Source organism: Rhipicephalus sanguineus, chromosome 4 (genome assembly GCF_013339695.2).
Source record: "Rhipicephalus sanguineus isolate Rsan-2018 chromosome 4, BIME_Rsan_1.4, whole genome shotgun sequence".
In the NCBI taxonomy this organism is placed as follows: domain Eukaryota; kingdom Metazoa; phylum Arthropoda; class Arachnida; order Ixodida; family Ixodidae; genus Rhipicephalus; species Rhipicephalus sanguineus.
This window is the reverse complement of record NC_051179.1, coordinates 30,045,025-30,072,856: the sequence shown is the minus strand read 5'-3', so window position 1 is coordinate 30,072,856 and position 27,832 is coordinate 30,045,025. Positions and strand designations below refer to the sequence as shown.

Here is a 27,832-nt window from a genome sequence, read left to right as displayed (position 1 = left end):
ACGGGCGAGTTGGTTTACGTATAGGTTAATTTTTAGAAATGCGACCCTCGAATGTGCGCCGGTCACACGAGTATTTGTGTGCGCAGTCTTCCAATAATTGATGCTATCTCGATCGTGGACTTGTCGGTAATCAGCTGTTTTTGATATGACAGTGTTCTTTTATGGAGGGCGCTTGTCATTTCACGTTGTCACATTACACTGCTGCATTGATAGAACACACGACCGTCGTTGTTGTCTGAAGCAAATGAAGCGGTACGCTGCTAAGCACGCGGACGACGGTCCTATTCCCGGCGTGAATAAAAGCTAGGAGGTAGCAAAAAACAAAGAAAGAAAGGAAGAAAGCACGCAAACCACCTCATTCACAGTGACGCAAAACGGAAGCCCGCCACGTAGATGCGGTCAAAAGAAACCAACGGTTTTTTGGCGAATACACCATTTACTGCGAATAACGCAAAAGTCGATCTATACTGAGACCGGCGGCCATAGAGTCTCAGAAGGGCCACTCGTGCAACCCTCTGTAGGGAGCCACGGGTGCCCTGAAGCGGCTCCTCATCAACGAGGCCGCGTTGAAGGACGACATATTGTCGGCCTGCTCGGTTATCTGGAACAGCACCGTGCCCGTCGTGAAGAAGGAGAGCATGCTGAGCGCCAGTGCCACAGCCTTCATGAAAATGCCTGGGATGATCTGCGAGGGTCACAAGTGTGTGAGAGAAATAGGTCAGTTGGATGCGAGGTGTCTGCACGGACAATGCGCACATTGGGATATTAGGCTGATTTTTTACAGCTAAGCGTTATATGGCTAGGAGGTGAAAAACATGTGGCGGTCCGTGAATGCGCGCAGCAACTATAATGAAGCAATGCAGGTATACGCTGCACTAACTTGTCTTAAGGTTTTGTGAGCACATATAGCTAGGGGTGATACCCGCCGCGGCAGGAATCGCTACCCACAAAATCCTTTGGGTGTTAATAGAGAGTTTTAGCGCCGGACGCCCCAAGCCGCTTCCGTACGCACGCTCTTGCGCTCCTTAGTACTCCAAGCCTCAGCCATGGAGAATACAAAGGGCTTACGTACGCAAGCCGCTTTGGAGTCCCGGCACTAAAATTCTCTATCATTTAAGCTAACGTCGCCAAACTGAAGCACGCATCTCTTAAATGTGGTGATAGATGAATAGTGCTTGGGCGGTGTTTTTTTTTTATTATTTTTGTATTGTTGGAGCGATTTCGCATGATTGTAATGCGTGAGGCGAATGTTGTGGTCAGTGCTGGGCAGTATCGAAGATACATGTATCTTAGATACTATCTTAGATACTCCTTGGGTATCTTGTATCTGTATCGCGATACGTCTCGCAAAACGAGTATCTGTATCTGTATTTCCGATGCATTCAGTAATGTATCGTGTATCTTAAGATACAAGATACTTCTATAAAAAGAACACCGAGCGAAACAATTAACGGTGGCTGAACTACGCTTCTCAAGCGGATACTGCTGCTACTAAGCTACTTAAATAAAACTATACAGTGACATTCTTTGATATATCTGCCAGAGTTCTCCAGCGAGGGCAGGCGATGAGGTCAGCGCGTCCGTATTGGTGCACAGTCACGTGGTGGCGCTCGCGCGATCTCGACAGAAACAAGCCCGCGAACGTCTACGAGCAGTCGAACTTCGCTTTCTCGCAATTTCTTCTTTCTTTTTGCTCGTGTCGGTACCATGACACTTCCTCGTAAACACTGTGCTGTTCTACGTACTCTAACGCGTACGAACCTCTCGCGAAAGTTTTGATGCTCCTAAAGTGTCGTTATCGAAGTTTCCCTTGCGTGGTGTTTCGTTACGAAGTCTGAGGAATGCAAGAATGGGGTTTCTTTGCGTCTCGCGGCTTTCACACGACAGCGATTTAAAATATCTCATGGATGTAAGTTTGACTTACATACGATGAGATTGACTTATATCCAAATGAGATTCTAAATACTGTCGCTCCACCGGTGCTGATGCTAGATGCCGTAGAACAAGCACTTACGTAACATAAGATATCTTGGTGTACTGTATCTTTGTTCTTCCTGCTAAATTATTCAAGCAGTTATTTTGATCATAATTTGATTGTCACCATGAGTGCTGTTTTTTCTGTCCTCCGTTTGCATCACATCTAAGGAAAGCCCGCGAAACATGACCATGTGATTGCCCTCGTGCGCTGCCGTACTGCAGAGCTCTCAAACCCGCTTCGAGCGCAAAAAGTGGCTCGTGGACCATGGCGAAATAACCGGCCGCGGCTTTACGCATCGATTTCACAGTGCGTCAACATTTCTGACGCCCGCACAGGGCAAGGAAACGCCGTCGTCCTCGATATGCTGACAGTTCGCGCGCCGGTTGTTATGCTCGAAGCACGTTTCAAAGCGCTGAAGTAGGGTAGCGCACGAGCGGCGGAGTCACGTGGTTTCATTTGCTATTTCGTGCGCTTTCCTTTAAAATCGGAAAAAAATCACCACGGAGAATGTACGTCGCCACCAAAAATTGGACAGGTCGTTTTGGAATGCCCCATACGACGTGATGGCACCCACTTGGTCGTAAATGAGCATTAAAAATCATTTTTTCACTTCAGTTAATCATAATTGACCTGAGTTAATCAGTCAGTTAAGCGAAATATAAAACATATTATAAGGAGCACCACATGACGATAAGCCATACTCCATTGGCTTCATTCACTCGCGGTTAAAGGGACACTAAAGAGAAACAATGAATCGGTTTAGATTGATAAATTGTACTTTCAGAACTATAATGTTGATTTCACCATCATAGGTGTATCAATAAAGGAGAAAATGAAGTTCCAAGTTCCATTTTTAAATTTCGCGCTATAATCTCCATGCATGACGTCATGGATTTCAATGTGTACTTATCGTATTTTGGCGTCATTGGCTCAACAAAATTTCCTCAAACTTGGTATGTTAAATCTATGGCTCCCTCAGAGGACAGTGTACTTCATTTTTACCGTTTAGGAACTACGTAGGCCCTAGTAGGCGCCGTCAAAATATGTGACGTCACGGCGAATGGTGTAGAAACTTCAAGGTGGCGTCGCCACCCACTTTTTGTTTTTGCGCGATTTCTCATTTACTAAGCGTCTTCTCGCAGCAAGCATGGTGTTTCTGATATCGTGAAAGAGTAGTTTACTAATACGAGAAAAATCGTTTTGCTGTTTAGTGTCCCTTTAACCACTTTTATTGCGATAGCAATTATATGGACAGTCTCGGCTGGAAAATGTCCGCCCCCATCGCCGTCATGCACCGTGTATGTATAAGTATATATATATGTATATATATATATATATAAGCCCCAAAGAAAAATAATTCAGAAAAATGCTTCCGAAGCGCGGAATCGAACCAGGGACCTCTTGCTCCGCAGCGAGTGGCGCTAGCCACTACGCCACGGAACGCAGGTCCTCCGCATAGCTAACGGCCAGCGTTATATACACACCCTTTGCCGCTGGACGGACTCAGAGATGGCCGATGCTCATAAGCGTTTCTTCATTACCAGCGAGATGGCGCTAGGAGCGCGACGAGCGTTTAGACGAGCGCATTTAAAAGTCGTCGGCGAGCTCGCTCGCTTCTTATATTTGTGCAAGGAGAACCTTGGCCTTCCGCTGTCTGCTCGCGCGGTTTTCTCGTGGTGAGGGCAAGAGGGATGTTTCAAGCTTTAACCGTGATGTCCGCGCTCATGTTACGGAGCGCCGCTAAACGACGCCGCTAAACGAACAAACAGAAGATGAGCGCGAACTATCAAGTGTCACAGCTCGACACTTGAATCACGCTAGTTTCCTTCGCTGCTTCGGCCGCCTTTGTAACAGGAGCGCTGTTCAAACTGAGAGTATCCATTGGCGAGCCTCACTTAGTATAGCATTAGTTTCTTGCTATCGCATTCATTGCTTCGCCCATGCGGCGAAACTGTGATTTTTTTTAGATATTTGATTCTGTAGTTACGTGAAACGACCTGTAAACGTATTCACTGTGATTGATACGGAACCGCCTTGCTATTTGACTAAAATATATTGGTTTTCTTTTTTGAAGTCACCGTAAAGTTTTTCGCTGTTGCAAATCACGAGATAGTCGGAGCAATACTTAACAATAGCAGTGGTATTCTGCAACGCTTTGTGCCACTACAATACGCCTGAGGCAATTCTCGACGGCACTAGTTCTCTCGGAGAAGAAATTTCAAAAGATTGCACGTTAGTCAATATGTTGCTAACGAACGCTTTACGCCAGCAGATTAGTAGAATATACAAATCATTGCAGTTTTAAGCCCTCAATGTAAACATGATGCGTAACGAAAAACTATCGCTACCAGCGTTGTTGCCGCATTTCGGGTGATCCGGTATTGCGAAAACGGTAATACGCTTACGGGCAAGGTAGAACTGCACAGCGGTATTTGCGCCAACGCGCGGAGGCTTCTTATTGACGTTCTTATATTCAGATAGCAACCCGCTAGCTGGTCGGCAAGTAGAGAAGCGGCCCCCATTAGTTACAAAAGTGTCAAACAAGAACCATTGACAGCGCAGCGTATAAAGAGCTCTCATGTTAACCTGAGTTGTTTCGGAATGAAACTAATATATCTTGAGCAGTAGGACAGAAATCTGGGGACACAAAGAGATATTTTCTCAAAATTAAACAAAGTTGGTCGCAGTTAAGAAAATTCCGATTAAACATTTTTGTTCATAAGCGTTTCCTGCTTCATTATATCGATATATAAGAGCAAATTTGCAAATGTATCGAAGTATCTTAAGATACAATTGGGAAGTATCGTATCGGATACAATTATTCCGGAAGTATCTTGTATCTGTATCTCAAATACTTCTTGCTTGAGTATCTTGTATCGTATCGCGATACAATTTCAAAGTATCTTTGCCCAGCCCTGGTTGTGGTATACGGTCCCTACAGGCGGCAGGTTGGAATTTCGTTACTTTTCATTTTCCTTTACCTCATGATTAGTTCACTTAAATTTAAGAACTACAAGCAATGTCCGGTATGCTTCCCTCGGCTTCACAAGATTGCTTTTAACACTTAAAATACCCTCCTCGATCGATTCCCCTCTTTTCGTTCATTTACATAACGTAATATTGTTCGTTTAATTTTCTGCGTTTGTGCGTGTGCATTACAATTTTTTTTTATCCTGCTGCTCAACGATATTGTTTTGTGCACTAACTGCCATAAGACCCCCCCCCCCCCTTACGCCTTGTTCTTTGAAGCCTCCTCAATCTTCAGCTTTGCATTTCAATTTGTAATCAACAAATCATGATTCCGATTGAAATTCTGAATTTGGATCTGTTGGTGTGCTGTTAGCAGGGTGTCGGAACGAAATGTTTTCCGTTTCGGTTTTAGTTTCGTTCCGACGCGAATAGTTCCGTTCCGTTTCTGTTCCGGAACAAAAAATTAAATGTTCCGTAACGGTACGTAACGGTTTTTTTAATGCAAAAATTTGAAGTTAAGGTATTCATAAAAAACATTGGATTTGTGATGTAGTTACTTGCCCTCCTTTTAAGAAAGTGGGACAAGGGTAAAACACGCTCTTCAGAGGAGCGGAAGTAATTGTACCACGAATTCCTACCAAGTAGCACAAACCAGTATTAATTTCAAAGTCATAGTATTTATTTTCTCAAAAGGCCAATACAATTTTTTTAGTGGGCTCAATGCTTTGTGTCAAGGGAGTGAGCACGTCCTCAGAAGCAGCACGTCAGTGATTGTACTCTCTGATGTGCGAGACCGCTGTTCTGATAAAAAGATCGCCAGGCCTGCGCGGTACACGCAGCACAGTCACAGCGAAAGCTGGAAGAGCGGACTTTGTAGAGCCCGTTGTAGAGTCTCTTGGGGCAACTAATACAAGTACACATGGAAGGTACCCACTGCGCCATAAATCATCGAAATTTTTCTGATGTAGCGAAGTTTCCACTATGTCATTTTTCGTCATTCTTCGGAGAACCGTGGTACCCGCTACACATCCGTAAGGCATTATGTGAACTTTGTGCTGTGGCTGATGATGATGAAGAATTATGGTTGAGCGCATTGCAGTCGGTGGGAAGCAGTGTTGCGGCATGGGCGCCTCCATTCTATTCAGATGCCATTCCGGGGAATTAGAACTTGCCGCAATTCCATTCCTTTCAATTACTGGGGATGAAAAACTTAGCCCATTCCCACTCCTGGAATGGCCTAGCAGTTCAATTCCATTCCTGTAATTCCTCAACGTAGGAAAGGCACCTTGATAGATCTATCGAGTTTAGAATGAACGCCCCATAAAGCTGATGTCATCAGATCCATTAAGAACTGCAAAAGTACGCGAAACACGTTACCAAAGTCGAGGGATAGTAGCTTGGTGACATATCTCGTGCGCTACAACCACCCTACTAATTCCCTATAAGGGTACTTGCTTGGGCCAGTTGGTATCTATTCATTGTTACGTTTTTGCGCACCACTTTGAGGACGAAGACTGAACCACACGAACACAAACGGATTGCGCTTGTGTTCCTAGACATTTCTTTCTCATTTAATTTTTTCTTATTTCACGCGATAGCGGTCACGGACACCGGCGGCGGTGGACAACTGTGGTGCAAAATTCAGCTGTTGTGATCTCATAACAGCTTTCGCTGTAACAAACTTCTGCGCCGACGATGCTCCACTTTGGCCTGCTTGACAGGCGTGCAAAAGTCCACTTGCGTTAATATAAACATCTCTGGTTGCCACTGTTTTCGTTTTTCGCACAATTTCAACACATTTTTTGCTTCGAAATTCCTGCCTGAGGTACGCGCTAATACTGTACTCACAATGCTCACAATGCATGAGCTCAGTTGTCCCGGATTGCGAAGTTTTCTCGTGAACCGAAAAACGATTGAAAAAATTTCGGTTTCACTCCGGAACGAAATGATAGATAAAGTTTCGGTTACGTTTTCGTTCCGGTCAAAAATATTGTTTTTTTCGTTTTTCGTTTTCGGTTTTCGTTCCGTTCCGACACCCTGGCTGTTAGTACAGACTGTGTAGCATGTTAACAGACAGAGACAGCAAGAAATCATACAAAAACGACGCTGCCTGTGCCCGCTTTTAGATGCGTACAACAATTAGATGCGCATACGCGCGGATGTGTGTTTATGTGTGTGTGCGTGTCAATTTCATTTCTGTCCTCCAATCCAGTCCTGCTGCACTTTGTTATCGACACCTACGAACTAACTCGCCAACGTACGTGCTGCGCTTATAGTTTGCTAGCATGCTCGGAGGCCATTCGTACCATGTCAATGACGGAGAGGCCGCCGATCTCGAAGACAATGGCGTTCCATGCCTCTGACGAGGGCAAGATGAACGCGAAGTTGTTGGCGAGACCCATGGGTAGCATGTAGTACAACGCGTTGGTATGGCTTTCTTTTTGCTGCGAAGTTGACAACAGAAAAGGGGGCGTCACAGTTTCACCGAAAGGGCGAAGCAATGAATGCGAGAGCAACAAATTGGACAGTCGTACGAAGCAAAACTAGCAGCTCCCTCCTTCAGGATCCTATCTCGCGTAACTCTACAAAACACTGGCGTAAGGGAATATGGGCGCTACAGGGAGCGAATTGGTTTTCGTGCCGTCTGTCGCCTCAACGCGAAGTAAGCGCTGAGAGCACTGAACGTACAAGGATAGGAGCCGTCTACTAATGCTTGTCGAGACAACGCGCACGACCACGCTATTTTAAACAAAGTTTGCAGTATCTGCCCGAGCGATGCAGCCCCCCTCTCTCCCCCCTGCTCTACCCTCCGGCACCTCTTCACGCTCCTTCGCCTGACAGAGTTGGCCAGCACGTTTTATTTTTGTTTGAACCGCATCCGTCTGCAGCTTCGGCAAGGCTTTCGCTCGCACATAGAACATATGACACGTGGGGCGATGTAATCGATTTCGACTTTATACGGAACATGACGGCGACGGCAAAAATGCGCTTCGAGTGTCCATGTTTGCTATCTCAGTAATACGTGGACGGGTGTTGTACATTATACTCCAATGCGCGAGCTGAGCACAGAGAAGAGCGCTACGGAAAGGTGACACAAAACGTGTGAACGCTTGTTTGTAAAAGCATACAGCGAGGCCTCTTTTATATTATACTGTTAGAAAGATGGCAATACCAACCCGAGGGCGCGTTTAAGCGTCGTAGCAGAAGTGGAACACGAGGAGCAGTAAACTATTTTGGAATGTTGCGCTGAAACGAACACACAAGCGAGCGCAAGCAAACTATAGCAAGACTTCTTGCTATAGAGGCTGCTTCACTGTCAAACACCAGAGTTTTTCGTGACAGCGCTAGTCGAATTGTGGCATAATGGTAGAAGCAGCCCGTGCGACTCGGGCACTCGACTTTGCCTTTTCCCCCTGTGGAAATACCTGACAATGATTCAGATAAATTATGCTAATTGTTATGGTGATAATGATGACGTCTATTTTAAATCTGAGTGTTGGTAAACTCAGATTTAAGAAAGAAAGAAAGAAAGAAAGAAAGAAAGAAAGAAAGAAAGAAAGAAAGAAAGAAAGAAAGAAAGAAAGAAAGAAAGAAAGAAAGAAAGAAAGAAAGAAAGAAAATGGTTAAAGGCAGGCGTAGAGCGTGTGCCAGCGTAGGGAAGCTAGCCTATCTTGTTTAGGATACTGCTGGTTTACGTGTCCTGTAGCGTTCATTTTTGTCCCTTTATAGCACACTGGCGTCAATCAATCGCTAACACCACCAGTTGGTAGTAGCGCTCCACTGCCGTCACGGTGTTTCTATTCCACGTCCAACACCTGAGATTCACAAATCGAGAAGCGTTCCTTCAGACTGCAGCCGTCCACGAACGTTCCCATACATGGTGCTCGGGGAAGCTCAGTAATGCAAGCTCACCTTTCTCTCGGCGATGTCGAGTATCTGGTGGATGGTCATTTCCGCGTTGGTGAACTCGCTGATGATGGAACTCATGAACACGGCAACGACCAGGTTGGCCACCGGATGAAGCTTCGCCGTACTCGTCGCGTTCACGGCATCGTTGAACAACGAGCTGCTCTGTTGTTTGCACACGCGTCGCCGGGATAGAAGAAACAAATGCTAAGCGTTCTGTGTATAGGTAACAACAGAATTTGGTAGCCGTTTGGCCTCTATACTCCACAACAAAGTAAAAAGTATATCTGAAGTTTCATGTGCCAAAGCCACGATATTTTGAAGCACGCTGTACTAAGGAACCCCGGATTAATCTTGACCACTTGGAGTTCTGTACGGGCACTTAAATTTAAGTGCATAGGTTTTCTTTCATTTCGCCCCATCTAAATTTAGCCGCCGTAGCCAGGAACCGAACCCGAGTCCTCGGTCTCAGCAGCAACGCACCTCAGCCGCTGAGCTATTGTGTTTTTTGTTCAGTATCACTGAGTCTCTGGCGACTCCGGATGACATCGTAAGTATATGACCGCGAGGGGCATAAGTTTCTGACCGCTAGTGGTCATACACTTATGGTGTGATATGCTTATGAGTAGTCAGATACTTACGGTGTCATATGCTTATAAGTAGCCGTATGCTTATGTGGGGTCATATGCTCATGAGCGATCGTATGCTTGTGAGTGATCATATATTTATGGTATGATCCCAGAAGTGGCCATAAGTGTATGACCGGGAGTGAGATCTATTTAAAACAAGTTCTTTAAGCGCATCCAGGCGTCTCCATGTTCCCTGAGAAATACCATCTAGCCGTCCATCCATCAACTTGCACTTTGGCTAGCATTAATCGTCTCTTCACTGAAGTAATGGCTCGCATGACATGACCAAGCAAGCAAGTTTTAATTACAATACCTTTGCTTCGAAAGAACATTCAATAGTAATATCTCCTATGATCGGCATATTTGTTAATTTGGCAATTCATGAGATCATAGAACGGACTCTACGTCCTGTTTAAGCAAAATCACGTTAAAAGGTCCCTAAACCACTCTGAGTTCAAAGACGAGGGAGCGGTTTCTTTCTCGCCCTCACTACCCTTCCCGTAAGCGTTATCTCCTCCTCTCCACTTATTTCTTCATAAAACACGTGGACAATGTCAGCACTAAGCGTTGAGCCTATCAGGATTTCATGCTTTTCGGTTGCACGCTGTTATCTACGTTTGCGCAGTCGAAAAACGTACGAAACGAAGTGAAATCAGTTGATCGCGCACGATAGTCATGCGAGACGAGACAGAACGGGCGTGCGGCAGGATGGCAAAGCAGGGTAGGAGGTATAATTCACAACTGATGTCACTCGTATATGGACCAATGGAGAGCTTATTTCCTCATGACGTCACGTAAACAGACTGCTGGCACCATGAATTGTAGCGAGAATACGCGAAACGACAGGAGAGAATAACGCGCTTTCTTTGCATATTCAGTGGTTCTTTTATACCGGCCCTTTTAGGAAGGTTTAGGTGCGTACCCGGATAACCTCCGTAAGCGTAGATCCACCGCCTATGATGAAGATGATGGCCCACGGCATGTTCTTTTGGATGAACTTCCACTCCATCAGGCGGTGCTCGAGCGAGAAGTTGAAGCTCCTCACGGGAATCATGAATGCGATCAGAGCAATCAGGAACCCCACCGACGAGTCTGTCACGTAGCTTCTGCAAACGCAACATGATTGCTTCAGTGGCTTCTTCTTCGGCAAGGGTATACTTTGTCAAATTGGCCCTCTCGCTTTAGATAAGCACATCATCAAAAAGTCACATGTATAAAATCTGTGGGGTATGTGGGCTAGTCGTTGCGGCGAACTAAGACGCACTACAAATTGAAGCAAAACAGAAGTACAGCTGAAGTCGGAAAGTAGGCTTAAAGTGATGAGCGACCGTTAGAGCGAATGTCGCTGAAGCGAGGGTTTTTGACAAAGGGAACAAAGGAACCTTGTCCGGGCCGCGCTCGGGCTGCCCTCGCCGTTTTTTTCACATGCGCAGGCGTTGGTTAGCGGCAGAAACAATACCGTGGTAGCTTTTGGGAGTCGCTACGTTACAATTTTAGATTTCTGATTACCCGAAAATTCCTTTCTCAACTTCCCGATTTAACTGAATAATTCGACAGTGGTCATCACTTCGTTAAATCGAGTTTCAACTGCATTTGTGGAAGAAAGAAGATTACTTTTAAGGGCTCGTTTCTCTTTGTTAAACACAATATTAATGAGAACTAAAAGACAATAATGCAAAGGAAAGTATAGGGGGTGTTATTTGTTGTGAGTAGGATATAATGTGAAGAAAGTAAAGTGGACGTAAAGATAACTTGCTGCCGGCAGGGACCGAACCTGCGACCTTCGAATAACGCGTCCGATGCTGTACCACTGAGCTAAGACGGCAGTCATCCTCCCGTCCACTTTATTGGGTATATATGTGCATTTAAACCTAGGAGTGTTAGTCAGCGCCGATCGCAGCCATGGCGGCGAGTGTGGAACACTTTTTTCTCCCTGTTGGCGTCACGTAACATGTGATCTTTTTATGAGCTCGCCAGATGCCAGCTGGTAAAAGATCAGCTTTTTACGATTGGTCAGATGCCAGCTCGTAAATATATCACGTGGGACGTGACGCCAACAGGCAGAAAAAAGAGTGTTCCACCCTCGCCGCCATGGCTGCGATCGGCGCTGACTAACACTCCTAGGTTTAAATGCTCATATATACCCAATAAAGTGGACAGGAGGATGACCGCCGCCGTATATAGCTCAGTGGATAGAGCATCGGACGCGTTATTCGAAGGTCGCAGGTTCGGTCCCTGCCGGCGGCAAGTTATCTTTTCGTCCACTTTACTTTCTTCACATTTATATACTGGGTGATTCCACGTAAGATCGAACAAACGATGGCTGGTCGACCTCTCAAATTTATTTCAAAATTTTATATATTATTGCCTGATGAGTGGAAAAGAGATCCGCAATTTGTTTTGCCGCCAAAATTTTTTTCGAACCACAGGAAATCAATAATGACGAAGAGGTGGAGTGGAGCGCTCATCCGCTCTGCTGTTTTGGCCAACTTTCGTTATGAATTGCACAAAATATATTAAGGTTAGGTAGCTGAAACTTATTTAACTAAATATAAGCATGCTTTTGCTTCTGCTCAGGTATTTTTAGTTTTTATGTATAGTGTAGATGTTTTTATAAAAAACCTCAAAAATGGCCCAATTGGCAAAATTTTCTTTACTTTGAAGGTCTTTATCTCAAAAAGCCTTGTAGCAGAGCTACAAAACTTCCGAATTACGTTCTTCACATGCTTATCTACCAAAGTGCCTAATCTTGAATTTATATAACTTTTCAGTAAAGAGATATGATCGGGCTAAGTTCAAGAAAACACCGAACAATGAAAACTTCTAAAAAAAACCCATACCCATTTTTTAAATTTCTTAAACTTTGTCCACTTATTCTCCTCCACATCAGCTTTCACAATCATTAAAAATATGTTGCATAATGTCGTTGCACTAATAGTTACGGTGCCTCCATTGAGACCCTTAGGCAAGGATGGGCAATTCCGACTTCTTGCCCAGCAAGTGTATAAAATGCAGGCAGGATTGAATTTCTTTTTATTGAAAGGCCAGCAGGTACCTAAAAAGGTGTCGCCGGCCCTGAAGACGTTAATTTTGAAAATATTTGGTCACTGCAGCGGCCACGAGCGCGGGGCTACCGATCAGGCGCGCGCGCACCCGAGATGCTCGTTGTAAGAGACGGCGCAGTGAGAGCTCGTTTTCGCGTTCTCAGACCGATTGAGTTCGAAACAGCAACACCTCTCGGGTGATTTGAACGCATGTGCACCGGTAGTCGCAGCGATCTGGTTAATTGCGTCGATTTCTTTTTCAGGGGGCATAAGAATGTCATCGTTAAACTGTGCGTTCCGTGAAGATCTTTCATTGCAGTGGTAGCAAAAGCACGCGTAGCACAAGTAGTCCGTCTCACTGACATTCACTGATCTTTCGGGCGTTAAACGTTCCTTCAAAGCATTTATGTCTAGGTCGGTAACTCTGCGAAATTTTGGCTTCTTTGCAATAATTAAAGGAGTACTGACACGATTTTGAGACATCGCAAAAGGGACATTTTTTGCTTCGTTGGTATACAGTGTCCACGCTGTCCACACACTGGAGTCGGAGAACACGTATAAAATATCTTAATTTGACTTTGAAGTTTTCGTCGCTGAGCATTTGCAAGCCAGCCACACTGCAAGGACATTATCCCGACGAGTCAAGCCAGTTCCCCCGAGTTTGCGAGTTCTGCGTCCTGCATGCAGCCTAAGTCGTAGAAATCACTGTCAGGGTCACTGGACGACAATTTACTCATCGTTGTCTATTGCACCACGAGCAGATGACGGATTTCCCGCTAGTACGTCACAAATTTCTGTATCTCCGTGACGTCACACTGCTATGAAATGACACTGAGAAGCCACCCCCTCGATATCGAAACCGAAAGTGTCTATTTAAGGTGGCGCTACTTAAAATATATAGGATGCATTCCCAGGCACCACAATAGTCGTTTTAGGTTTCTCGACACCAGTATTTTTATTTAGAGCAACAATCCGATTTTTTTTTAAATTCGTGTCAGTACTCCTTTAAGCTTCTTGTGCTTCGAAAGGTAATCTCCACAATAGACTCATTCAGAGCTATACTTTCTCGTCATGAGACGCACAGGAGGAGTAGAGTAAGAGCAAAGCACAAGAACTATCCGCGCCGAATGAAGTGTGCACAGCGCACCGAACGCGCGGCCAGTTCACACCGTCTGCTGCCGACATCTAATATAGGCAAGCGCATCCGGTTACCGATAGTTTTGCTTTTCTTTCCTTTGACAATTCATATTTTGCTTTGCCACTGGAGCGCCACGTTCATGCTTTCCACTGATCGCAACTGGCGCAGCGCAGTTTCTGTGGCAGCAGCGTGCGTGAAGCGAGCGCTCATAGCTCCCTTATAGAGTTTTCATCTTGCTTCCATCTCCGCCGTGTTATCAGCGCCTAGCTGAGATGCGAACAGAGGGCGGATAGAATAGCGAAGCTCCAGTGCACGTGCGTTCAAGTCACCTGAAAGGTGTTGCTGTTTCGAACTCAATCGGTCTGAGGACGCGAGAACGAGCTCTCACTGCGCCGTCTCTTACAACGAGCATCTCGGGTGCGCGCGCGCCTATTCGGTAGCTCCGCGCTCGTAGCCGCTGCAGTGACGAAATAATTTCAAAATTAACGTCGTCAGTGACGGCGACACCTTTTTACGTACCTGCTGACCTTTTAATAAAAAGAAATTCAACCCTGCCTGCATTTTATACACTGGCTGGGCAAGAAGTCGGAATTGCGCATCCTTGCCTAAGGGTCTCATTGGAGGGGCCGTAACTATTAGTGCAACGACATTATGCAACATGTTTTTAATGATTGTGAAAGCTGATGTGGAGGAGAATAAGTGGACAAAGTTTAAGAAATTTAAAAAATGGGTTTTTTTTTTAATTGTCGTCAGAAGTTTTCATTGTTCGGTGTTTTCTTGAAATTAGCCCGATCATATCTCTTTACTGAAAAGTTATATAAATTCAAGATTAGGCACTTTGGTAGATAAGCATGTGAAGAACGTAATGCGGAATTTTTGTACCTCTGCTACAAGGCGTTTTTGAGATAAAGACCTTCAAAGTAAAGAAAATTTTGCCGATTGGGCCATTTTTGAGGTTTTTTATAAAAACATCTGCACTACACATAAAAACTAAAAATACCTGAGCAGAAACAAAAACATGCATATATTTAGGTAAATAAATTTCAGCTACCTAACTTTAATATATTTTGTGCAATTCATAACGAAAGTTGGCCAAAACAGCAGAGTGGATGAGCGCTCCACTCCACCTCTTCGTCATTATTGATTTCCTGTGGTTCGAAAAAATTTTTGGCGGCAAAACAAATTGCGGATCTCTTCTTTCCACTCATCAGGCAATAATATATAAAATTTTGAAATAAATTTGAGAGGTCGACCAGCCATCGTTTGTTCGATCTTACGTGGAATCACCCTACTACTTACAACAAATAACAACCCCTATACTTTCCTTGGCATTATTGTCTGTTAGTTCTCATTAAAACTGCATTTGTGGGTGCGATGAAACACGTCATCTTTGAGACGACTAAAACAGTTCGGGTAAACCTTTCAAGGGCGATTACAAACGTGAGTACATAACGGGTACCTACTGACTGATGCGTTAACTCCACCATTTGGCATTATAGAACAAATAATGTTTGTTTGTGTACTGACTCTTCTAGTCCAAGCATGTCGGACCACCCGGGAAAGATCACGGGTTTCTTGGTCGCCCAGAGAAAGAGGCAGAGGCAGAAGAGGAACGTCGACAACACTTCGGCGTGCCTGCACACACATGATCAAAACAACGAATTATGAACGAAGCTCACAATGTAGTTTTCATTCGCCAGAGTGGTTTGGCATTCACCTGGACGTTTTCGCTTAATAACGTGTCTAATATTCATATTGGATAGCATCTGCTCTTACAAGCAGTTATACCGTTAACGACTGATGTTATGAATGCAGTAGAGGGTTCAAATTATGAGTTATGCGGTCGTAATAGCTATTTCTAATCGACCGGGCTCCTTCACTAACGTTCCGTCTTTTTAACGCGGTAGCGTTAGAGAGCTCGTGTCGCAGAAATTCCGCTGTCGGCGTCGGCACCGTTGGTTGTGAGCGAAAAATCATCCGTGAGCGAAAAATCGAGAAAGTAGCAAATAAAATAAACGATAAAATTTTCGGTCCCAATGAGGATCGAACCCAGGCCGTTCGCGTGGCAAGCAGGTGTCTTACCACAAAGCCACGATGTTGCTTGCAGCTGGTTCGGACAAAAACACTACATAAATGCCGTGTAGTAGAAGGAGTCTCCTTAGCGCATTTTGTTCGGCAGGTGTCACGACGAAAACGAGCCCATACGGTAGGCGCATTCGCGAGGCCATCAAACTACGTCGAAAAACGCCGGGATAATGCAGCCATCGCCGCTAAATACACACACGAACACGAACTTTCAAACAGCTCTAAAAATGGACAACTATGTCCATCTAGAGGAAAACATATCAAGCCAACGCAGCAAACGCTAGATAATGTGCTGCCATCTGTGAGGCATTGTGAGAAATATGTCTCGACTTTGCATGGCATCCGAGAGGGCCGGCGCGCGGCGTATATCTTGGAGGCCATGCGACTCTTGCTTTAGATCGAAAGCCTGTAAAATTCGCGCGCGTGCGTGCGTGTGTGAGTGTAACAATACACATTAATAAGTATGCACTTAGTGGTTGAAGTGCGCACTAGGGGCCGGATTTCGCTATCGCGTTCAACTCTTAAAGGCGAAGCTTAAGGGTCCCCCAATTTTTTTTTTCTTTTTTGGCTGGTCAACGTTCTTACAAACTTCCGTTGCTCATCACAGTGCATTAACGATGAGTGCATTATCGCCTAGTTCTTAGATTTAAATACGATACAGAGAACAGTATATCACTGCTTACAGACATAGCAGAGTTAGCCGAATACTCTTCTGTGTATCCCTTTAAAAAAATTCGAAACGAGAACGCCACGCACAAATTACGGGGCCCAGATGCTGAGAATAACTTTACCCACTGTATTAAATCTTTTAACGCAAAGTGGTTTTGATATTTCGTGTTGCGGGTCTGCGCTTCATGACTCCTTCGTGAGCTCATATCTAGAATGTCATATAAGAAATTGTGTGTCATATAAGACATCGTGTGTTTTTCTTTCTCGTTTTTCTCGCTTTTATTTTCTCTAAGTTGCATGTAATTGTCTCGTTCTTTTGGTGATCATGTGCAAGGATAATGTATGCTCTCTTCGCGCTTATGTTTATGTTTATGCATTCTGCTGAACTGTAATGCGCTGGGAAGCTTAGTCAATCTCACAAGAGCTTTTTTTTTCCATGCCCTCCGCTCCCTGAATTGATTGATTGATTGATTGATTGATTGATTGATTGATTGATTGATTGATTGATTGATTGATTTAACAAATCTAAGGATGGGTCAGAATTCCCACCGTCATTAACGCAAGTGTCATTAGCAGTTGACCGCTGCCCCAGATATTGTCCGGATGCCCCGACACTATCGTAATAAGTTAGTTCTTGGAAAAAAGCAGTCAACAAAGAAACGCTCTTGCGTACGTAGAAGAAATAAATCTTCTGTGCATAGGCCATGAATTGTTGACTTCCGTGTAACCAGTATCATTAGGACAGCATTTGAACGGGCAAACAGTTTTGGCACTCACGTCCGAGGCATGTTTTGAAGTTTGTCCCGGACGACTTCTCTGACTTCTCTGATGTCCAGTCGCGACTGTTGCTCACTGAAACAAATAGTTCCATTTTTTAATTTTTTTTATTCACCTTGGATCTTGCCGTTTATTCACGCCGAGCAACGAAAATACATTGCGCTTTACTCGACACCAAGAACGCAAACGCCCCCATTTTATCTTGTATGCTTTTGGTTTACGTGGCTCCTACTTCTGGAATCGGTCACTGCAACTAAGGGCCGCTGCTACATTATACGCTAAAAAGAGTGTTTTTTTTTTTTGCACCCGGCATGATTCGCCTAACGACGACTGCGGCAGGGGGTGTAGCCAGAAACTTTTCTAAAGTAGAAGGGCGAGGTGGGGGATACTTACTACTCCTTGAGGTAAACGGTGTACAAGAACACCCACCCCATAAGCATGGATATCATGCCCACGGGAAAGCAGTAGAGCGCCCAGGTGGTCGGAGTCATCAGTTTGTCTCGAGCGTCCCTGCCGAAGAGGGTATATGGTTACACAAACGTGGTTGAAATGACGTCACGAAAAGCATAACCATCACGAAGACGAACACTCGCATTCTCTTAAAAAGATCGGAGAAAAGCATGGCGCATGAGTTCAGTCCATTGAACCTTAAACTACGTAAGAGGGGGCAACCGCTCTTACATATGCCTAAGAGGGGCGTATATGAGGGGGCGATCTCATATATGGCTCACTTCCGAAGGGGATGTGACGTCATATCTCGAGAAACCTATCGATAATTACCTCCAGAGTGACTGAAATCTGGACGCCAATTCTGAATAAAGCGCAGCACCCGGAAACGCAACAGCGGGGTTCTGCTGTAATGCATCTTTGCATATAGCCCCATTACAGATGTTAGCATACCGTTCAAGTTGACGGGGTAGCTGCGTCCGCGAGACGATGCATAGGAGAGTCGTTTGTTCCACGGTTATGTTTTAAGTTTTAACACAAGGTAACGGCATGGGGTGTCTCACGAAAAAAAAAATGCTTAAGACCATTCACGTCTGTGTAGCTCGTGAACATACTTATTAAGAAAATGAATAAAACTGCGACGAAGACAGTCATGTGCGGGCCGCAGGTTTGAGACACCTGATCTATAACCTTTCAAAGCCATGTCGAATGCGCTTAAAGTAGCGCATAGGGAGATTAAGCTATTTGGCGCGTCTCACCTGTTGATTCGATGGGACATGTCGTTGTTGATGCGGTTTCCCGTGATGAACGAGAGGCCTCCGAGCGTCGCCGAATAGCCGATGCTAAGCAGAAAAGTCTTGCGCAGCTGCTTGCTCTTTCTGCAAAATGCAAAGGTAATAAAACGTCTAAATCGTGGCGGCCATGACATATACCCTGCTCCCTTCCTGCTCGTGCAGCTTTCAAAAGAACAGCCTTCCCAATCCGGTCTTATCACTCAAAGGCAACCGTATCTGAAGCGTCAACTTTGATATCTTCTATTCGAAAGGCTACCTGGTTGCACGGTTTTCGCGTGTTTTGATCGTTCTTCATATAAAAATGTTGAAGCTTTCCCCAAGTCGCTCATTTTTGTAGTGCCTCCGAGCGCGAATGCAAGATACAGCCGCATCAAAGTGACCTTCTTTTGACAACTAGCACGCGTAAGCCCAACCAGGTCAAAGTCGATCAACACAACCAAGTCAAAACAAGCCAGTGACGCCTATTTGTCGTCAGAAAATCGCCAGAACAAATGTTGAAAACAGTCATTTAAGCTAAACAGTTGATTCGATCACTGGCTTTCGTATTGCTCACAAACATCGCATTTCGCTGTGCATCTTCTGTTTAGATGAAATGTAACTGTGGTTACAACAGTTCCAATCTTTTCATGCTTTATGATAATTGTTAGGTTTTTTACGTCCCAAAACCACGATATGATTATGAGAGACGCCGTAGTGGAGAGCTCGGGAAATTTCGACCATCTAGTGTTCTTTAACGTGCACTGACATCGAACAGTACACGGGCCTCTAGCTTTTCGCCTTCATCGAAATCCGACCGCCAATGCAGGGATCGTCTTTCATGCTTTTACGAACAAAATATGAAATAAAGCCGCAGTAGCTTCACTGTGGTTAGAACAGTTCCAGTCTTTTCATGTTTTTATCAACAAAATACGTCTGTGCGAAAGCCGCAATAGCTACGTTATCGTCGTTACCGCTTGTGTTTGTCATAAGATAATGAACTTGCTGAAACCTCGTAATGCGCGTGCATTACGCGCCACAATAAACATTCCCTGCATCTGTTCGTTCGTGGGTCACGTGCTGACTTTAAATCGCTTTGTCCTCATCGCATCAAGGAAGGCGAGCGAAATCTGCAACCACGAGAAATACACGATTCAATGTAAAAGCAAAAGTCGATTCAAAACGTACACAGATTCAATGTGGACGACCTCTTCGTAGTCAGGCTCTGAAAGATCAAAATAGAAAGACGAAACCGTTGCAGCAATTTAAGTAAGCGTGCGTCTTTGTTTTATCTAGCAATATGCGAAGGCACAAACCCGACAAACTGACATGCACAACAGAGGAACAATAAACCCTGGTTTCAATAGGCGGCGTAAAGCTAGTAACAGGCGGTATGCGTGCACGAAATCGGACAATCGCTCATTCCTAATCAGCATTCAGGCACCGACAAAAAAACAAGAAGAAAGAAAAAGAATGATTGAGCGCTCGCAGAATAAAAGTGCCTCTATTGAATGACAGTTTATGCAGCGAGCCATGGTTTTTGGCGCACACATTTTCCGTACTTCCCCGCATTTTCGATCGTTTTCGCGTGACAGGCCACATGATGCACAAGAGGCTTCAGAACAGAAATTAACCAAAAGAGTGCAAAAATTAAGTATCCCTTTTTTTAGGAGGATACATTTCACGTGTTAACGCATCTCGGGGGCAAGCATGGCACACAAGATGCCTCACTACAGAATTCAGCGTGAACCAGTGCAAATGGTAAAACGAAGGTTGCTACGACAAGTAAATCTCGCGTGCTTTTTCAGCTCAGAGGTATCTAGGAAGCATAAAAGCTTGCATTAAGAAGTATAAACGTTTAATATGATCTTGGGAACAGCGGGGCAAAATATAAAGAAACACGGAGAAATAATAATACACAAAACTCAGGCGATGACAACATCAGCGCCTGTGGTGTGTGCCATTGTTTGTCCTTGTTTCTTCCCTCTAGTACCTCCTAAACACTAAATATATAGTTATCGCCACTCAAAACACCATATATTAGTCTCGCAGGCACATACGAAAAACAATAGGTGTCAGACAAGAGGCCACTAAATCTATTGCACTGCTGCCTTGTTAGGTTAGGTTATGTAAGGTTACGCTGGGTTAAGTTATGTTAGGTTGAAAGTGTCAGCAGTATACCTTCCCCCTGGTTCTCTCTCTTTCGGAGCAACTCGTTGACACGCTTGCGCAGCTTGCTCTGCGAGATCTCGTAGATTAGCGTGTCCACCACGGTCATCATCATGCTCGTCACGGCCACGTTGCTGATGAACATGGACAGGAAGAACACCATGCACATGAAGGACAGCATGAGCCACTTGACGCGAGGCCCCACGATCAGGATCAGATTGTACGACAGGCGCCGGTTGAGGCCGCAGTTTTGCGCGATCAGCGCCACCGTCAGGCCGGCTATGGAACTGGCTATCGGCTCCTGTGGGCGCGAGTACGCATTCCTCGGTACCGAGCTTGCATTTGCAAAACTAAATACAATACAGAGTTGACGCAAACTCACCTAGGGGCGAGAAAGGTGGATGGTATTATTCAATAGCCATCAAGCATTCCGCGCACGTGCACTTAAGCTGTCACGTAGACGGTGTAAAGTCGTCGGGATAAAAAAAAAACAGCTAATAACAACAGCCATAGCATACAAGAAGCGGCTCACGTTGAAGTAGTACTTGGCCAGGTATCTGGTGGTGGTCAGGTTCAGCATGGGCCCCATGATGAGCGGGAAGAACGAGGTGATCTGGTACGGCACCGGCTCGAAAATCCACAGCATGATCATCACCGTCATGATGTAGATGCACTTGATGGGCTGCACGGTACGCGCGCCACGTATCGCCAATCTGTCGCCGTGAGCAAGTTACTATATATACTCATTCACTCGGCTGCAGTGGTATACACACGCAAGGCCCATAGTCACATGCTTACTAAATGTATATGATTCATTCCTGTTCAACTTGAACTCGCCTGGGTGCCGAACACGAAGACCATGGGCAGCAGGAAGAAGGGCGTCATGTATCCGATGGCGAGCTTCATGAAGCCGAACGTGGTGCTGTGCTTGCTCGCTTGGCGGTGATGCTCGCCCTCGGCCTGGCCTCCGGCCGCCGCTGCCTCCTTGCGGCGCATCTCTTACTGTAGCTGGTGCGCAATGTATACGCGAGACCACGGAGAAGAAAGTGAAGAGCTGCGTAGGAGAAGATGGTTGGCATGTCAGTGACCACTTCAATCATTAAGCTGCACCATAAGAATGACCGAACTATTGAGTTCGTTTGAAGTTTTTCTTGCCTCGAATAATCGGCAAACCAATTTAGAAGACATTTGAAAGCAGAATGCGGAAAATGCAGAATTGAAATCATCGTGCTTTCCCCGTATCATCTGATATCTATATACGTTCAGGTCTCGCATTAATACGGCAAATACAGAATCTCTGAAAGTCTATTTCCCATTTAAAAAAAAAAACATTTTCTTGGGGGGGGGGGGGGGAGAGGGGCAGGCGTATTGGGATTCATCTGAGGGATGTTGGGGGTGTGTGTTAAGGGGATGTGTACAAATCCCTGGTTCCGCCCACCCCCCTCGGTCTCCGCCGAATTTTTTTTTCATTTTGTTTGTTTATATATACGTGCACACAAAAACGCACGCACGAACATGCATAAAGGAGATCGCACCCGCACCCCGCACCCCGCACGCTTCCTGAAAAAAAAATGTCTGGCTACGCACCTGACAGGCCACATTGGATAAGTTTTCTCTGTTTCTCTCGACCCCATGGATAGCGAAGTTAGGCTGGACTCTAGAAGCAAACGAAGCAATATCTCACCTGTGCAGATCACAGCGTGTAGATATCCGAGTCGTCGATAACGTAGGCGGCGTACAGTCAGCCTTGGTTTTGTTCTCTCGTGCTCCTGTCGCGTGCTCGTCAGCTGCCTCGTGCTGGCTGGCGCATGCGCTTCTCGTTTTCGTTCGCAACTAGTGACTCACACCCTCTACACGGAGAATTGGCCAAAGAAACTTATAAGAATTTTCGTGAGACTTTTAAAGAAATATAATAATTTTTATAGGAAACTGAAAGTATTAGTGTTGGTGGGAGAGAAAGAGAAGCCTGCAAATGAAAAGAACGCTCCAACGTATTTTGATATTAGACAAATTAAAGTCAATAAATCAAAAGACTCAATAGAGAATTTCGGAAAATTATTAGGAAAATCGTTTAGGGTAATCGTGCCCTCGATAAAGTCGTAGATTACCTTACAACACGTGATTGAATCCCCGATCAAAACATAACTCATAAAATATAAAACAGTGATAGGACAAAAAAGAAAGCGTTTAAACAGCTTCAAGATTGTCTCAGTACCGTACAATTCTCGTGCTTTTGAATAAAATGTCTAACTTTTTTTCCTTTTTTTTCTTTTTCGTTTATAGCACTGCGGCCGCTGAATCTAGTTAGACAGGGTACAATCCTGCCACGGCGATTATCCTTAAATACCCAGGTTGGGTTATAGAGCGAAATTCGGTAAAGAAGAGGACTGTAGCACCTGTCGTGGGAAAGCAAAGAAAACGAAGGAGCGTGGTTTGATTGAATGTGAATATATCTATCCGGATGTATGCTTGGCCACAGGCCTACGTGAAGCCTTGGGTTTTAGGGACAACTCTGGAAAGGTAGACAGGTCCACCACAGAGATAAGTAAATGACGATTAGAGGATTGATGACGTAAAAGTAAGAAGAAAGGACGAAAATAGGTGCGTGCGAAAACTAAGGTTACTCTGCCGTAACGCACAGAAAGTTGGACTGTGAATTTATGAGCTTTCTTTCAATAGGTTGAAAAGTTCACTTGAGATATGCAAGGCACCAGACCGAATTAATAGATAATAATAACGAAGTTTCTTTTTTCGAGCTTGATGTGGAATAAGTTACCGACCGCCCCGTTATAAAGGGGGCGCACATACCATCCATCCACCAGCCGATACGGTAGAAGAACTGGTCTTTTTTGCTAGGCTATAAAGCGGGCTGACCTGTCACACAAAAAATTTAAGCGGTATAGCGAAGGGTGGCTCTTTCTGTAAGCTAGCTGCCTGCTTACCTGCATTCGCTAACACTTCGAGAGGGACCGGCTGTGAAACATTTGTCTCCGCCACTTGTCGGACTTCTGCGATGGCTTCGGTTGCAGTGTCATGGGCCCCACTCGACTGAGCACTGTCTGAATCAGCCTGTTGTGAGAGGCGCCTCAGCGGCACCAACAACAGGTATAGTAGCCAAACGTTATTCGCTTCGATTGGCAAGAGCATGCTGCAATTGAACGAGTGCATTGAAATAGCAGACGGTTTTCCTTGTGAGCAGCTGTGATCGTTGCGGCACCTGGCGGAGCAGGTCTCAACCACACGCTTATTTCTATGTGGCCTCTGAGATCCGCTTCGGCAGCGCGCCGAAACACAAAGTTATCCGAAGGAATACACCAGGGCACACGACGTTCGAATGCCACTACCAGACACCTGAGTAAGGAATTAAGGTAGGCTCCAATTTTTTTATAGCGAAAGCTGTTATGAAATCATTTCACAGGCCGTTTTTGGCGCCGTAGTTGTCCGCCGCCGCCGCCGCCGCCGCCGCCGGTGTCCGTAACCAGTATCGCTCGAAATAAGAAAAAAAAAACGAAATAAGAAAAAAATTCCAGGATGGAACGAGGTTCGAACCTGGGCCCTCTGCGTGGGAGCCCAGTATTCAACCTCTGAGCCATGCCGGTGCTTGAAACTGCTTCGCAAAAAGGTCCTATACAGGCTTCATGTCGGGAAGGAACCACATTAGCATATGCAATATAGCGTGGTAGAAGAGTAAAATAAGCACCAAGCGTCGCACAACGCGAATTCTGTAACCAGGCGTCACACAATGCGAATTGCGCAACGAGTAGGTTGTTGAATGCTTCCAACCCATTACAAAGGACTCTGCCATAATTCTTCATCGTCGCACGCTAATCGCGCGCACCGAAGGACTAAAATAAAGTTGTTCAGCCATCCATCCATCAGGCACAGCATCAACAAAGTGCGCATAATGCCTTACATGCGTATAGCAGGTACCAACGCTCTCCGTAGAATGACGAAAAATGACACAGTGCCTGCTGCCCTACTTCTCAAAAATTACAATGATTTATAGCGTAGTGGGTTCCTCACAAGTGCACTTGTATTGGTTGCCAAGGAAGCCCATAAGCGCATGATCTACTTCCTCGGGTTGGTTGGTTGGTTGAAAAACTTTATTTGGGTCCTGCAAGGCGCGCGTCAGCGCGCAGCGGGCGACTCCCACGTCGGGACCGTCAGATCAAGCCTGACGGCCGCTCCGCGGGCCTGCTGGACGGCCCAGAGCTGGTCAGCCAGGAGGGAGCTGCGGAGGGCCGCCTCCCACCTGGCCGAAGCAGTATCGGGGTTAGTGTGCGTTGGCTTGCACTCCCAGAGCATATGCGCTAGCGTGGCTACGTCTCCGCATGCGGGGCAAGCGTCGGGGTCTCAGTAAAATTACACTGATTTATAGCGTAGTGGGTTCCTCGCAAGTGCACTTGTATTGGTTGCCAAGGAAGCCCATAAGCGTATGATCCATTTCCTCGGGGTCTCAGTAAAGTTCTTCGCCCCCCCCCCCCCGCCCGTCTCTCTCCCACGTCAACGTATGTTATACAGCATGACGGGAGAGGGAAATACTGCCCGGGCGTCACCCAATGGAAATTACATAACTGGTGGGCCGTTTAAAGATTCCAACCCATTACGAAGGGCTGAGCCATAATTCTTCATCGCCATCAGTCGTCGCGTCAACAAAGTGCACATAATGCCTTACAGATCTGTAGCTGGTGCCTCGCTTCTCCGCAGAATGATTAATAATGGCTTAGTAGGTGCTTCCCAACTTCACATAAATTGTGATTTATGGCGTAGTGGGTACCTTTCTAATGTACTTGTATTGTATACCCCCAAGAGATCTTAACGGGCACTAGAAACGCCGCTCTTCCAGCTTTCGCTGTGACTGTGCTGCGGTTTCAGCGCAGGCCCGGCGTTTTTTGTCTTCTTCCTATTTGGCAGATTATCTTTAGGCATGTCCAACAGTTATTTCTCGAAATGCACATATCCCAGCATTTAAATGCACGTATCCCAATATTGACTTGTTGTCAATGCAGACTTTAAAACGTTGAATTTTCAGGTAGAAAACGCCGCATCGTGTGTTCTTGCCACTAAATTGTGCACCGCAAAACATTGCTGTGCCTCTATAGTAAACAAGCCGCTTTACACATATGTGTTTATTGCAGTATTACAGCGAATGTTGAATTGTTTTAATACTTCGCCATAGCTGTGATCAGGGTGTCGGAACGAAATGTTTTTCGTTTCGGTTTTAGTTTCGTTCCACCGCAAAAAGTTCCGTTCCGTTTCTGTTCCGGAACGAAAAAAAAATGTTCCGTAACGGTTCGTAACGGTTTTTTTTTTTTGTATGCAAAAATTTGAAGTTAAGGTAATCATAAAAAAAAAAACATTGGATTTGTGATGCAGTTACTTTCCCTCCTTTTTAGAAAGCGAGACAAGGGCGAAACACGTTGTTCAGAGGAGCGGGAGTAACTGTACGTACCACGAATTCCTACCAACCAGCACAAACCAGTATTAATTTCAAAGTCGTAGTATTTATTTTCTCAAAAGACGAACATGAATTTGTTTAGTGGGCTCAATGCTTTGTGCCAAGGGAGTGAGCACGATCTCATAAGCAGCACGTCATTGAGCGTACTCTCCGATGTGATAAAAAGATCGCCAGGCCTGCGCGGAACACGCAGTCACAGCGAAAGCTGGAAGAGCGGACTTTGTAGAGCCCGTTGTAGAGTCTCTTGGGGCAACTAATACAAGTACACATGCAATGTACACACTACGCCATAAATAATCACAATTTTTCTGAAGTAACGAAGTTCCCGCTAGGCCATTTTTTGTCATTCTTCGGAGAATCGTGGTACCCGCTAAACATCTGTAAGACATTATGTGCACTTTGTGCTGTGGCTGATGATGATGAAGAATTATGGCTGAGCAATTTGCAGTGGGTGGGAAGTAGTGTTGCGGAATCGACGCCTTCATTCCATTCCAATTCCATTCCGGGGAATTAGAACTTGCCGCAATTCCATTCCTTTCAATTCCTCGAAATGAAAAAACTTAGCCCATTCGGACTCTGGGAATGGCCGGGCAGTTCAATTCCATTCCTGCAATTCTTCAACGTAGGAAAGGCATCTTGATAGTTTTATCGAGTTAAGAATCAGATGCATTAAGAACTACAAGAACTGCATCAGATGCATTAAGAACTGCAAAAGTACGCAAAACCCGTTACCAAGGTCGAGGGATAGTAGCTTGGCGGCATATCTCGTGCAGTACAACCATCCTACTAATTCCCACTGAGGGACAGTTCTCCCGCTACTTATAGTATTTGCATGGTGAGCATGTTCGAACGAATGGTGGTGTTTTAATATTGTTTAAGCTTAAATGTGTTAATGCTAAAATGACGACATAGCGTATTTTTATGCTGACAAAAGTAGTATTCAAGAAGACTACGCAGTTTTGTCACACGTCTAGAGCGGTCGTGAATATGGAGAAACTAAGATTTGGTTAATGGGGAACAAAACCCTGTAGATCTGCTGGTATTAGTTGGAACAGCGCACCGCTCGGGCATCTTGTGCCTTTGCATCGAATACGGAACACTGGGCCGCACTGCTCGTCAGCACTCGCGCTTGTCAAGCGCGCCTCGCAAGCATGGATGGGGTGAGGAGAACTTTCTGTGCTAGCCTGTGCGCAGGTATGCAATGCCTTCCTTGTAGCAAATGTTATTTACGTGTTTCAGTCAGGCACTAAACTGCTCGTGAGATAAAGATCAGGCTGCGCATAGAGTATTCGTCACTTTCGTGTATGGGTATCAAAGGGAACCAACGCGCAGGGATAATTTGTTTCTCCATTCAGTATCTGCTGGGATAATGCATTTGTTTGTACACTAACTTATGCATCGTTTTGTAGCAGGTGCGTTGCTTATAAATGTACCGTGCTTGTAATCAGCCAAGCCATTTTAGCAATGCTGCTTTATTGTTAATTTCGAGGCTCTGACTTACTAATGTTTGTTGAAGTGGAGTAGCCGGAGCCATGTATAGGCACCAACCTCTTCTTTAATCCATTTAATAATAATAAAAAAAAGTTTCAAATACAACACGTAGACCAATTAAAACGTGCTCTATTTTCGGAAAAAGACGTAATTCCATTCCCATTCCATTCCTTCAAGCGTTGTCCCCATTTCATTCCCGGGGTCGCGAAAATGTGGAATGATTCCGGAGTCATTCCAATACTGGTGGGACAACTCCGCAACACTGGCGGCAAGCATTAAACTACACACTCTTTGCGCCATT

The 27,832-nt window shown here is 45.3% G+C and overlaps 1 protein-coding gene across 1 annotated transcript; it reads right to left on the bottom strand.

Moving 5' to 3' along the window:
• Positions 1 to 428: 428 nt before the first annotated feature.
• On the bottom strand, positions 429 to 21,261 carry LOC119391113 (solute carrier family 13 member 1). The gene is made up of 11 exons (XM_037658789.2): positions 21,115 to 21,261; positions 20,595 to 20,883; positions 19,602 to 19,638; positions 18,402 to 18,521; positions 17,590 to 17,706; positions 17,197 to 17,271; positions 15,193 to 15,300; positions 10,406 to 10,589; positions 8,861 to 9,019; positions 7,255 to 7,392; positions 429 to 685 (listed from the first exon to the last, which is right to left on the bottom strand). Exons 1-11 carry the CDS (start codon positions 21,241 to 21,243, stop codon positions 491 to 493), a joined length of 1,551 nt encoding a protein of 516 aa, XP_037514717.2. The 5' UTR covers positions 21,244 to 21,261; the 3' UTR covers positions 429 to 490.
• Positions 21,262 to 27,832: the final 6,571 nt, after the last annotated feature.